A 13,164-nucleotide genomic window follows, 5' to 3' on the forward strand; every position below is an offset into this window, starting at 1 on the left:
GGGGAAGAGATGGAGGAAAGTAGGGGTAAAAGGGGGAGCGGGGGGGGGGGGGGAGAGGGGGCCGGCTATGCTGTCCCCTGGGCCCCGCCTTATCCACCACTCCCGAGAAAGCTAGCCGCTAAGGACGAAAGTGCACGCTTTGGCCGAGGAGAAGAGGATTCGCGTCCCTGCCACGCGGTGCTCTCCGATGCCGTGGCGGCTCCAGCCCTTCAGTTTCCACGCCTGAAAGGTGTCGCTTTTCCCCACCGCCAGCATCAAGCTCGGCGGGCGGGCGTGCGTTCGGTGCCAACTCCTCCCGGCCCCGCCCCCCTGGCCCCCACGCGCACGCGCCGCACAGGGGCGCCTTTTACGACGCTTCAGTCGCTGCGCTTGGCGGCGGGCGCGGAGCGGAGCAAGCGCCGGTCGAGCGGCGGCTCCCGGGAGTCACAGGCGGGCGGCGGCGCCATGTCGCACGGGCACAGCCACGGCGGGGGCGGCTGTCGCTGCGCCGCCGAACGCGAGGAGCCGCCCGAGCAGCGCGGCCTGGCCTACGGGCTGTACCTGCGCATCGACCTGGAGCGGCTGCAGTGCCTGAACGAGAGCCGCGAGGGCAGCGGCCGTGGCGTCTTCAAGCCGTGGGAGGAGCGGACCGACCGCTCCAAGGTGGGCGGCCGGGGCGGGCTCGGAGCCGCGGGGCCTTGGAGGATAGACAGGCAGGGAAACTGAGGCCCAAAAGGAGCAAAGTGGGCGTTTCTCCTCCTTTCCAAGGCGGCGAAGGCTGCTGCCTCTCCCTCTGACCATTGGTCCAAATGGCTGTCCGACGGCATCACCTAGCCTAGGGTCGCGACCCGTGTTTCCAGCCTGGAGCCCAGGACCTCTTTGAAAGCCATTTGAAGGCTCCCCAGAAGGATTAAACACCGGTCTTTCAATTCGGAGCCCGGGAAACCCTCAGAATCTAGTTTAGATAGAGGGTCTGTGGTGATTAGAACCCTGGCTGAGACTCATTAGAGCCTCATGCTCTTGGGTTGGGTGGTGGTGCAGGCCTGTGCATCGCATGCCAGTTTGTAGAACAGGGAGGCAGGATGCCTGACGTCGTAGGCTCTCGGCAGCAATTTGTTGCTTTCCCCCCCCCCCCCCCCCAGTTTGTTGAAAGTGACGCGGATGAAGAGCTTCTGTTTAACATTCCGTAAGTATCTCCTCGGTACTGGCCTCCGGCGAGGTAGGCTCTACCCAGTTGTCGCTTCAGACGGCGTCGTTCATTGGCTACGTCAAGAGTGCACATCTGTTGGCAGAAATGGGACAGATTACTTTGGTGGGTCTGAAAAAGAAAGCATCATAGCTTTTGTGTGTCTGTGTGTATGAGTAGAAATGGATGTGTTTGTTGAATTAATAACCGAGAAGTTGAGATAAATTTCCTAGAGTTGTGGAATGACAGAATCTTTGAAATTGCTACAAGGGACAGGTAGTTAAATTGGGCTGAGAGAGGGGAGGGTCTTGCTCACACAGGGTCTCGCGGCTTCGCGGGATTCGATCCCAGGTAGACAACGCTCTCGTTTGCATTCTGGCAGGTTTACGGGCAATGTCAAGCTCAAAGGCATCATCATCATGGGAGAGGACGATGACTCACACCCCTCGGAGATGAGACTGTGAGTATCCGGGGCCTCGGCCCTCGGGAACCTCCTACTTGTCTTTTCTCCACTGCTGGCATTTTATTCCAGGGATCGGGAGCCGGCACAGTGGGTAAGAATGCTTGCTGCACAAGTGGGAGGCTCGGGATTCAGATTCCCAAGACCCAAGTGAAGAACTGCTGTGGCCTCCGTGCTATGGGGAGAGCAGGATTGCGGGGCTTGCAGGGGTCAGCCCAGCTCCAGGTTCAGAGAGACCTGTCTCAGGGGAATAGGCGAAGAGTGCCAGGGGAGGGTCCCGAGGTCCGTCTTTGGCCTCCGTGTGCAAATGCCACACACAGATAGATTGGTCCAGCTGGGTGTGGCAGTGTACACTTGTAATCCCAGCACTGAGGAAGCTGAGGCAGGAGGATTATTGTGAATTCAGTGGATTGATCTGGGTTCTCATTTACATTGGAATGCATGTATTGCTTCCTGAATTAGTTATATATGGAAATGTTATTTAAGTTATATATATATATGTATAAAAATATGAGCTTTGCTTTATTTTTGAGACAAGGTCTTATGTGTTATGTAGCCCAGGCTGGCCTTCAGCTTCGAACCCCTACCTCCATCTTCCAAATTACAGGTGTGTGCCACCATGCCCAGATGACTTTATTTTCTTTTTCTTTTTTTCCCAGATGACTTTTATTTTTGATGCCGGTTCTCACTGTGTAGCCCTGGCTGGCCGGGAACTCACAGAACTCTGTTTCTCTGCCTTCTGATTAGGGGATTAAAGGCACGGAACACCCTGCCTAACTGACTTTTTTTGTATTTTGTGGTTCTGGGGATGGACTACCAGGCCTTACGAGTGCTTGGTACCTGCTCTACCACTGACTCTCATCCCCAGCCAAGTGACTCTCTTAGATGAAGCATCTCTAGGGCCAGCTGCTTATCTCTTTTCCACGCACTCAGACAGTTGGTGATGACTTTGCAGTTTCCTTAGTAACCTACCTGCAAATTCCTCGGTGTTCCTTATGGCTGCTCTTGGTGCATAGTGACCGTCTTTGCAGTGCTGTGCTGAAAGGCAGGTGCTCCAGCATCTGTTGGCCTCAGGGCAAGGTTCCGTGGTCCTGGAGAGCTTGCCTTTTTCTGCTATTGCCTTCCTGAAAGAAGAGGAATGTCCTTAGTGATGCTGCAGAAATGTTAAATTCTCAGGACGGCTAGGAACAGAGCTCAGTCAACAAACTGCTTGCCTAGCCGGCACAAGGACCTAAGTTGCATCTCTGACACCGATGTGATAGAGTGCTTGTAGTAATCCCCGTGCTGGGAGACGGGCATCCCTGGGGCTCATTGGCCGGCCCAGCCGGCCAGCCTCACCTAATTGGCAAGCTTCTAGCTAATAAGAGACCCTGTCTCAAACAAGGTGGGTGGCATTCCCGAGGATCACACAAGGTTGTCCTCGAACTGCCGCACAAGCATGCAGACATAAATTCTCTGTCTGTCTGTCTGTCTGTCTGTCTGTCTGTCTCTCTCTCTCTCTCTCTCTGTCACACTAGAAGGTTGCAGAGATGGCTTAGTGATTGAGCATAATGCCTACTTTCCCAAAGGACTCGGGTTCGATTCCCAGCACCTGCTGGCTCACAACCATTTTTTTAAATATATTTATTTATTTATTATGCATACAATATTCTGTCTGCGTGCATGCCTGAAGAGGGCACCAGATCTCATTACAGATGGTTGTGAGCCACCATGTGGTTGCTGGGAATTGAACTCAGGACCTTTGGAAGACGAGACATTGTTCTTAACCACTGAGCCATCTCTCCAGCCCCTCACAACCATTTCTTAACTCCAGTTCCAGGGGATTTGACACCTTTTTATGTCCTCTGAGGGCACCAGTTATACAAGTGAGGTGCACAGATGTACATGCAAGAACTCATACATAAAATAATAAAAAGAAAAAGAAGTGGCCACAGAGAGACGGTTTAGTGGTTTGGAGCACTTAATGTTCTTACAGAGGCCCCGGATCTGATTTCCAGCACTCACACCAGGTGACTAACAGATGCCTGTGACTCCAATTTCAGGGATCCGACACCCTCCGATGTCCTTGATCACCTGTGTGCATGTGATACATACACATAAGCTCATGCAGGTGCACACAGATACACATAAGGAATAAACCTTCCTTGTTCTGGATTGCCTTGTCCAGCTTGAACGCAGGGGGTGTGCTTGATATGCCATGCTTTGCTGAACCCATGGGAGGCCTGCCCCATTCCGAGCGAATATGGAGGGGGAGTGAGAGGAGAGGAAGGAGGGGAGGCTGTGGTAGGGATGTAAAATAAGTAAATAATAAAGTAATAAATCTTGATTTAAGCTAGGCATAATATCTCATACCTTTAATCCTAGCACTTGGAAGGCTAAAATAGGATTGCTGAGACTTTGAGGCCAATTGGAGCTATATAGTGAGCTCTGGGCCAGTTGTCCCATTATAAAAAACAACATTTTAAAAAGTTTTTAAAAAAATTAAAAAAGCTTAATTTGGGGCTAAGGTTGTAGTTCAGCGGTAGAGGACTGGGCATGTGTGAGGTCCCGTGTCCAGTCCCTACCACTCCTGGAGAGGTCTAGAGTTCCGTTCTCAGTGACTACATTGGGTGGCTCGTAATCATCTGTAACTCCAGCTCCAAGGCATTAGACACCCTCTCCTGAGCTCCTTGGGCACACATACCGGCATGGCATTGACTCACAGAAATTCACACATTAATAAAATAAATTTTTAAAAGTATATCTCTGTGTTGAATCATTTTAAGGAAACTCGATGTTTGATCTGATAACTTTTATTTTTTTAAATATTTATTTATTATTTATTATGGATACAATATTCTGTTTGCATATATGCCTGCAGGCCAGAAGAGGACGTCAGACCTCATTACAGATGGTTGTGAGCCACCATGTGATTGCTGGGAATTGAACTCAGGACATTTGGAAGAGCAGGCAACGCTCTTAACCACTGAGCCATCTCTCCAGCCCCCTGATCTGATAACTTTTGATACTTTTGGATACTTAATTACTGGGGAGGTTGACTAGCTTCAGTGCCTCTCTGGTTAAGAGTGTGGTCTGTGGGGCAAAGTGAGCTCATTTTCACACTGTACACTGACTAGCTGCTCCATGAATTCCGGACACTGTTTATCTGTATGTTTTTGTTTTGTTTTGTTTTGTTTTTTCGAGACAAGGTTTCTCTGTAGTTTTGGAGCCTGTCCTGGAACTAGCTCTTGTAGACCAGGCTGGTCTCGAAATCACAGAGATCCGCCTGCCTCTGCCTCCCGAGTGCTGGGATTAAAGGCGTGCGCCACCACCGCCAGGCTTGTATGTTTTATTTTATGTGTATGTGCCTGAGTATGTAAATATGTGCGCCACATGCGTGCAGTCGCCTGTAGAGGTCGGTAGAGTGTGCTGGATACTCTGGAACTGGAGTTACAGGTGGTTGTGAGCCACCATGTGGGTGCTGGGAACCAAAACTGAGTGTTCTTAATCTCTCCGACCCCATGGGTTTTTATTTGTTTATTTTTCTGAGGCATGATCTTTCTACATAACTCTGGCTGTCCTGGAACTCACTCTGTAGACCAGGCTGACCTCGAACTCACAGAGATCCGCCTGCTTCTGCCTCTGCTGGGAGGAAAGGCGTGTACCATCTGGCTCCTGGTTTTTTGAGAGAAGGCCTTATAACAAACAGTACATGCTGACCTCTAACGCACTATTGTTTCTGATCCCCAGGCGCTGAGATCACAGGTGTGTTCTATCATGCCTGAGAAGCTTTTCTGTTCTTTTCTACAGTGTCTTTCCCCCATCATCTTACTGTGTAACAGACTGGTCTTGTCTCAGTGTGTCAGCCTCCCGCGTGCTGGCATTGGGTCCCTATGCCTGGTGATCCATATTTGTCCTACTGTGCTGTAGGCTCCTAGAAGGTATTCCTTCTACCTAGCTGCATCCTGAACTAGTTAACCAGTCTTTCTCCCTGCTCACACCCCCACTCCGGCTCCAGTAATCTCTTCTCAATCCTTGTTTCCCTGAGGTCAACCTGTCTTGCTTCTGGGTATGTGTGAGAGAGAGCATGCAGCATTTGTCTTTCTGTGTTAAGCTCATTTCACGTAACATCCTCTAAGCGTGTCTACACTGCATCAAATGACGAATTTTATTCTTTTTATAACTGAATAGCATCCGTGCTTACGTCACGTTTCCTCTATTCATTCAACTGTTGATAGGACTGAGGTTGAGTCTTTGTCTTGGCCATTGAATTGGCATTGGATAGTGCCGTGATAAGCAGCAGATGGCAGCAGGAGTGCAGATGGCTCCCATACTCACTTCCTTTCCTGTGGATATTTGCTCAGTAAGGGAATTCTTAGCTCATGTGGTATTTCTATTTCCCTTTTGTTTTTTTTTTGTTTTGTTTGTTTGATTTTAAGGATTTTCCACAATCTCACCCTAGCTTACATTTCTATATGCAGTGTTTGTGTGTTCCCCTTTCCCTGCTTCCTCGCCAACGTTTATTTCTTGTCCTTTAGTGGTAGCCGCTGTGAGAGGGTAAGATGATAGCCAATTTGCATATCCTTGGTTAGTGATGGAATATTTTTTTTCATATTCTTGTTGGCTTCTTGAATGTTTCCATTTTGTGGTTTTGAGACAGGGGCTTACTATATAACCCAGGCTGACCTCAAACTCGGGATCCTCCTGGCTCTGCCTCCCAGGTGCCGGGATTACCAGAGTGTCAAGGCGCCCAGGTGTGTGTCTTTTGAGACCGGTCTTTTCACTCCTTTGTTCTCTAATCGGAGTATCTGCTCTCCGTGGCCGACTTGAGTTCCCCCCTGTGTGGTGTGGAGCAGCTTGCACGTAGTTTCTGTCATTCTGTGGGATGAACCGTGGGTTTTTAACTGCAGTAGCGCACTGCCTCATAACGCGGCTCATGAACGCTCACTGTTATTACCCTGCTGGGGCTCACTCTTGGGAACACTTTGAAGCAAACACTTGCTTCTTAAATGACACACATTCTGCTGCAGTGAAATTATAGCCCTCCTTTGTGGGTGTGTTAGTAAAATACCTGGAGGGACATTCAGCTGAGGGCTGCAGAATTTGTTAGGTGTTTTTTTTTTTTGTTTTTAAATGTTTTCTTTAATTTACTGGCAGTTTAACTTTCCAAAGCCTTTTATGAGTTTGTTGTCTTTTGTGTAGCCTTTTTGAAGTTGAAATCCCTTATTGTATTTTAAGAAAAATTGCTGGATATGTTGGCACAAGACCTTTAATCTCAGTGCTTGGAAGGCAGAGGCAGGTAGATCCAGCTTGGTCTACCTAGCAAGTTCCAGGACAGCCAGGAGACCTTGTCCCAGGGGGAAAAAAAACAGGAAAAGAAATATGATATGATGGTGTTCAGGTGGTTTTTGGACACGAAACCCGCTTGAGTGTTGGGCCACCTGATCTTAACTGTGTGTAATGTTTCTGCTGAAGTGTGCGCTTTCCCATGAGTAAGCTGTCTTCACAGTTCAGCGTGGGCTGCATGTGCTGAATCGGCTCTTCTCCGTGCAGTTCCTGCATGTGACCCAGCTGAGTGCTCTGCTTGCTGCACTGCCTCTCGGGGTCTCAAGCCCTCAGTGGTGCCACTGGATTGCGTGTGGTTCCTAGTTCTCTACTTGCTGTTTTGTTCTCCCTCACCTCTCCTCTCCTTTCTTTCAAGGTGGGATCTTGCTGTTTGCCTGCAGTGGCCCCGAGTGAACTCTGATTAAGAAGTCCTCTTGCTTTGGGCTCCCTGGTAGCCAGGGCTGCAGGCTTGCACTAACCCTTCCAGCTTTGTCGTTGGCCTAGGGATATTTGTATGTAAATGCCAGTAAAATGCCATTTTGATCTCCTTTTGACAGAACTGGGGCTAGTTGGGCAGTCAGTAGGGAGTTATAAAACACTGAGAGATAATGCCTATTCCTTGACTTTTCTCCCCCCCCCCCAGGTACAAGAACATTCCCCAGATGTCCTTTGATGACACGGAGAGGGAGCCTGATCAGACCTTCAGTCTGAACCGAGATACTGCAGGAGAATTAGAGTATGCTACAAAGTAAGCGTGCAACCGTCCTCCACTCTCTGTCTCTTCTTCCTTTCATTTTGGAGAAGGGTCTTGATATATGTCCAGGCTGGCCTTGAATCTCAGTCCTTCTGTATATCTGTCTCCCCAGAGTGCCTCCTGCTTGCCCTGGCTATGCCATGGCTTGTCCTTGACTTGCAGCAAGTGTGCAGCCTGTGAGCTTGCTTCTTTCTTTGGCCAGTGTACTGCTCTGTGAGCAGTGGAATCAAGTTACAACAGCAGAGGAAGCTTGATCCTTGGCATGGTAAGCTTTTGGCAGAGATCAGTGCACATCACAGACTTGTTAACTTGGAAGCATTGGGCAGTCTCAGCTGAGCAGCTAGTATGGCTTAGCAAAGGTGTTTGCAGAATTCATCTGCAAAGTGGGCTTGTGGCAGACTTGTTACCTGTGCTCGCCTGCTCGCCCCCCCTTTTTTGTTTGTTTGTTTGTTTGCTTGTTTTTTGAGATAATATTTTTCTAGCTGTCCTGGAACTCACTTTGTAGATCAGGGTGGCCTTGAACCCACATAGATTCACCTGTCCTGCCTCCTGAGTGCTGGGATTAAAGGCATGCATCACTACCACCTGGCCCCACCTGGTCTCTTATAGTGTTCTCCAAAGGGTGAGGTCGACTTGATAAACATGGCTTAGAACCTGCCTGGTCACACATCATTCCTATTTCTTCTTCTTCTTTTTTTTTTTAATGTTTTTGTTTTTCTCTTTTTGTATGTATGTATGTATGTATGTATGTATGTATGTATGTATGTATTTATTTATTTATTTATTTATTTATTTATTTATTTATTTATTATCATCTATATAATATTCTGTCTGTGTGCATGTCTGCAGGCCAGAAGAGGGCACCAGACCTCTTTACAGATGGTTGTGAGCCACCATGTGGTTGCTGGGAATTGAACTCAGGACCTTTGGAAGAGCAGGCAATGCTCTTAACCGCCGAGCCATCTCTCCAGCCCCCATTCCTGTTTCTTGAAGTTAGGAACATTATATGTTCTTTTTTTTTTTTTTGCTCTTTCTTTCCTTCCTTCCTTCCTTCCTTTCTTTGACAGTTTTCCCACATACCCCTGGCTGGGCTGGAATTAACATGCCGACCAGACTGACCTTAAACTTGTGGTAATCCTCCTACCTCTGCCTTCTGGGTATGGTGATGACATATGCCACTATGGCAGGTGTGGTTTTTATTCATTTTTCTGTCCTTTCCTTAGATAGGGTCTGGCAGATGCCTCGTAAGTGTCTACTGCTCCTAAGGAAACCGGGGTGAAGGACCAGGTGTCCTCTGATACTTGGCTGCAAGTTGGGGCTGAAGTGTCGTCTCCCCTGGTGCAAGGACGCATGCCGCATGGTCAACTGTGTCTTCTCTCCTTCTTTCTTTTCTACCCTCCAGGATTTCCCGGTTTTCAAATGTCTATCATCTCTCTATTCATATTTCGAAAAACTTTGGAGCAGATACCACGAAGATCTTCTATATTGGCCTGAGAGGAGAGTGGACTGAGGTAAGAGAGACTGGTAATGTGTGTGCACACTATGGGGCAGGAGCTCCAAGAGAAGAGCAAGTGAGGTATTGGCTGCTCCATCTGCTTATAATTTTTCTTTCTTTTTTGATTGCTGTTTTGAGACAAGCTCTCACATTTAATTCTAGCTAGCCTAGAACTCATTATGTAGCCCAGGCTTGCCTGGGTCTCACAGAGATTCCCCTGCCTCTGCCTCCTGAGTGCTGGCTTCTTAATTTTTCTTGATTTCATCATAACTTTCTTCATTGGATATACTTGAAGTTTTTTGCTTTTCTAATTCATGTATTTTATTTTCTGAATATATTTATGTGTATATAGGTATGGGTAGCTTACAGGACCTTCTGGGAGTCATTTCTCTCCTTCCACCATCTTGGTGTCACATGTATAACTTAGGTCATCAGCCTTGGCGGCGTCACCCTTACCTGCAGGGCTGTCTTGCTGGCCCCGCTATAGGTATTATTAAGGGAATGGAAATGATAGAATTTCTATCAGTTCAGTTTTGAATTTTCAGATTTTCATGAATATTTTTGATACAGCGTGTGGGTGTAGTTGAGTGACAGCTTGCTTAGCATGCAGAAGGCATGGGTTCCAGTCCATCACACATCCTTGGCTGTCTCTTGTTCTGGGCACCAGAGAGAAGTTCCTTAGACAAGTTCCTGTTCTCACCTGGGTTTTCTTGGCTGCTGGGAATCTTGGTAGTGGATTGTGGTCTTTGTTGGCTTCTCAAGGTTAAAGTGTCAGCGGAGGGGAGCTTCAGAGAGGATATGTGGCAGGGAGGAGCTTTGGGAAAGGAGGGCTCCCTGGCAGCCACTGACCTCATCATTACCTTTGCCTGTAGCTTCGCCGGCACGAGGTGACCATCTGCAATTATGAAGCGTCAGCTAACCCAGCAGACCACCGGGTCCATCAGGTCACCCCACAGACACACTTCATCTCTTAAGGGCGGATCCAGGCTCCCTCAGATGCACTGTGAAGATGTGCGACCACCTGCTGGGAAGGACTGAGGAGGCTCCAGCAAGAGCTGCCTGCCACAGCCTCCGCCAAGCTCTGTCTTGGGGTTGCTGCGGGAACCTGGCCTGTGGAAAGGGCCTCACCACCGGGAGCAGTGTGGGTGCCAAGGGCAGTGTTCTCTAAGGCACTACAGAAACGGGCTTAGGCTGGGTGCTATCTGGCAGTCCTGAATAACGTTTGCTTTTCCAGTCAGTGTGGCCATGGGATCCCAAGTGTCTTGTTGCTCATGGCAGGTTTTTTGTGTGATTTGTCCGTTTTAAAAAAAGCTTCCTGGGCCACAGGAATTCTTTTGAAACCGAAGCTTTGTGTTTGTGTTAGCCAGCAGGAAGATCTCCAGGTAGAAACACGTGTCCCTGCTCGCTCCTCCTCCCTGTCACTGCTCAGCATTTGTGTCATATGTCATGCACGAGTGTCCCGTGATGGTGGCTGGAAAGGAACGCATCTCTTGGCAAATGACTGCTTGGGGGAGGTCTCTTCCAAGCAGGTGGGAGAGCAAGGCATAGTTTCTGTGTGGGCGACCTGGATGAGGTGAGACTGAGACTTACTAGAGATCACCCTCGGGACTCCTTGGTGTTTACTTGCTTCTGCCTTGTGTTATAAACTCAGTGCTCGAATCTGGAGACCCTGGTTCTTCTGTTCATGGCTTCTCTTCACTGTGACTAATAAGCTTCTTAATAAATCCTTGCCAGACTTACGGTTTGTCCTGTCTTCTGTGCTCTTAGTACTGTGAAACTCACAAGCAGATAAAACACCCATACACATAAAATCATCTTGGATGCAGGAGAGATTCTGGAGGCATCAGACGAAGTGAGGATGCGGCTAAGAACAATTCCTGACAATGGGCAGAGATAGCACCTGGTGAGCATCTGAGTGTCAGAAAACACCGAGACCTGGCTTTTCTCTAAATAGCAAGGGTTGGTAAGGGAATGCTGCTGAGTCTGGTCCTGGAGAATTCCAGGATGGCTCATGCTCGGCAAGGAGGATGCGCAGTTCTTGGTACAAGGTCTGCCAGTTGAAGCCTTGGTGAGAATCACAGTTCTTCCAGTGCATGAAGGTTGTCTTCACCCGCAGCCTGCTTTGTGGGGGGCATTCTGAAGAGCAGAGGGCTAGTGGGTGCGGGTTTAGTTCAGCAGGACCCTTGCCTAGCATGTGAAGGGCCCTGGGTTTGGCTCCTAGCACCGAGATAAAGGCTATTTAAAAATTTGGATTAAGGGAAAATAGAAAGTTAAAAACCTCAAAACAGGACCATGCAGAAGGTAAGAGTATTTGCTACTTAAGTCTGACAACCTTAATTGGGATCCCCAGGACCCAACTGAAGCCCGAGGCCATGGCACATGTCTGTAATCCCAGTGAGGCGGGCAGAAACAGGAGATTCCCAGGAAGTGCTCAGGCCAGCTTGAGTGTGGTATCCAACACTGCAACCGAGCAGACTGCCTCAAACAGGAGGTTTGCTGGGTATGACGGTCCATGCCTTTCATCCCAGTCCTTGGGAAGCAGAGGCAGGCACATCTGTCTGCTGTACATAGCCAGGTCTGAGAACTGATGGCTGAACTTGGTCTCGGATGTGAACAAACAAGTATACACATGCACACAAAACACCAGCGCCTCAGACACCAGCCCGTTTGTTCCCCTAATATGGGCTCACATGGAGCTCCTGGACCTGGGCCTGTAGGTTTAAAGCGTCCCTTGCCAAAGTGCCATGTGGCCCATGTGATGAGCCTGCAGGAGGAGCTGCATTTCACCCACAAACCAGCCCAGCAGGATTCTAGGATTCTGCAGTCAGGGGACCACCCCTATCCCATTGTTTTCTTCTACCTTTTTTGTTTGTTTTTCGACACAGGGTTTCTCTGTATAAGCTCTGGCTGTCCTGGAACTCGCTCTGTACTTCAGGCTGGCCTTGAACTCACAGCGATCCACCTGCCTCTGCCTCCAGAGTGCTGGGATTGGATTACAGGTGTCTGCCACCACTGCCTAGCTGTTTTCTTATTTTATCCCCTTTCTTTTGTGACATCCACTTCCAGGTCTTTGGCTTGCTGTGGTCTCTTGATCCTAGTATTCCAAGTTCCATTTCCATGACCTTTTGACTTAAATATGAGATCAAATTGCTTCTTGGCCTCAAGGGAAGTGTTTTGAGCTTCCAAGCTTGAATTGCTTTGGGTTCATAGAAAAAGACTAGAGTTGGTTAAACTGGGAAAAGGAGGCCTCAGTTGCTGAGGGACCCCTATGACTCATTTCCTGTTTGCGGATCCCTACTGGCTCTCTCAGGGACTCAGCCCTTCAGTTCTGCTTGTCTCAGCCTGGACTCCAAGCCCAATTTCCACTTGAGCAGTGTGACTCAGTGGTGACCAAATGAAGTCCTTTGGTTCGCAGCTCGCAGCTGGTGGCATTCGGTACAACCTGAAAGGCATCAGTGGGCAAGAACAGCATCAAGTCAACACCGCTGGTGCTGCTCCGTGGCAAGGACAATGTCAAGTCAACACCACCGGGGCTCTTCGTAGCCTGTAGCCTGCTATGGCCTACATAGTTTCCCAGGGTCCTTCAAATGATTAAGGCCTCCTACTGTGATCTTCCAGTGTTCAAAGAAAGTTTACGTGGCCTCATTGGAGCTTAACAGCAAAGTGACAGCAGGTGGTTATTATCATTTTATAGCCGAGGAAGCCGGTCAGGAAAGGCAGATTACAGTGTAATCTTCAGTTTCCTCACCTTTAAAGATAAGCGTGGAGGGCTGGTGATCTTGGGTCTTTTCAGGTCACCGTGTAGGATGGCATCCATGATCCTGTGAAACTGGAATAGGGCTTGAGAACCAGTATAGAGGACGAACAAGAAGAAAGATCTAAAGTATACAGGTGTATAGTTAAAGGCATTCAATCCCAGCACTCAGGAGGCAGAGGCAGGCAGATCTTAGTGAGTTCAGGGACAGCCTGGTCTACAGAGCGAGTTC

General features: G+C 48.8%; 1 protein-coding gene across 1 annotated transcript; it reads left to right on the forward strand.

The window, feature by feature from the left end:
• Window positions 1-335: 335 nt before the first annotated feature.
• On the forward strand, window positions 336-10,917 carry Pithd1 (PITH domain containing 1). The gene is made up of 6 exons (XM_050155465.1): window positions 336-642; window positions 1,122-1,165; window positions 1,548-1,625; window positions 7,573-7,677; window positions 9,086-9,194; window positions 10,051-10,917. The coding sequence occupies exons 1-6, from the start codon at window positions 445-447 to the stop codon at window positions 10,150-10,152; spliced, it is 636 nt and encodes a 211-aa protein (XP_050011422.1). The 5' UTR covers window positions 336-444; the 3' UTR covers window positions 10,153-10,917.
• Window positions 10,918-13,164: the final 2,247 nt, after the last annotated feature.

The sequence above is a fragment of the Alexandromys fortis genome, unplaced genomic scaffold (genome assembly GCF_014885135.2).
Source record: "Alexandromys fortis isolate MF-2015 unplaced genomic scaffold, M_Fortis_MF-2015_v1.1 scaffold_26, whole genome shotgun sequence".
In the NCBI taxonomy this organism is placed as follows: Eukaryota; Metazoa; Chordata; class Mammalia; order Rodentia; family Cricetidae; genus Alexandromys; species Alexandromys fortis.

What these genes read in the sequence shown, in the direction of transcription:
- Pithd1 (XM_050155465.1), top strand. Translation starts at nt 445, where the DNA reads ATGTCGCACGGGCACAGCCACGGCGGGGGCGGCTGTCGCTGCGCCGCC. An exon ending in CACCCCTCGGAGATGAGACT is followed by an intron (nt 1,626 to 7,572) that starts GTGAGTATCCGG and finishes CCCCCCCCCCAG; the next exon opens with GTACAAGAACATTCCCCAGA. An exon ending in GAATTAGAGTATGCTACAAA is followed by an intron (nt 7,678 to 9,085) that starts GTAAGCGTGCAA and finishes TCTACCCTCCAG; the next exon opens with GATTTCCCGGTTTTCAAATG.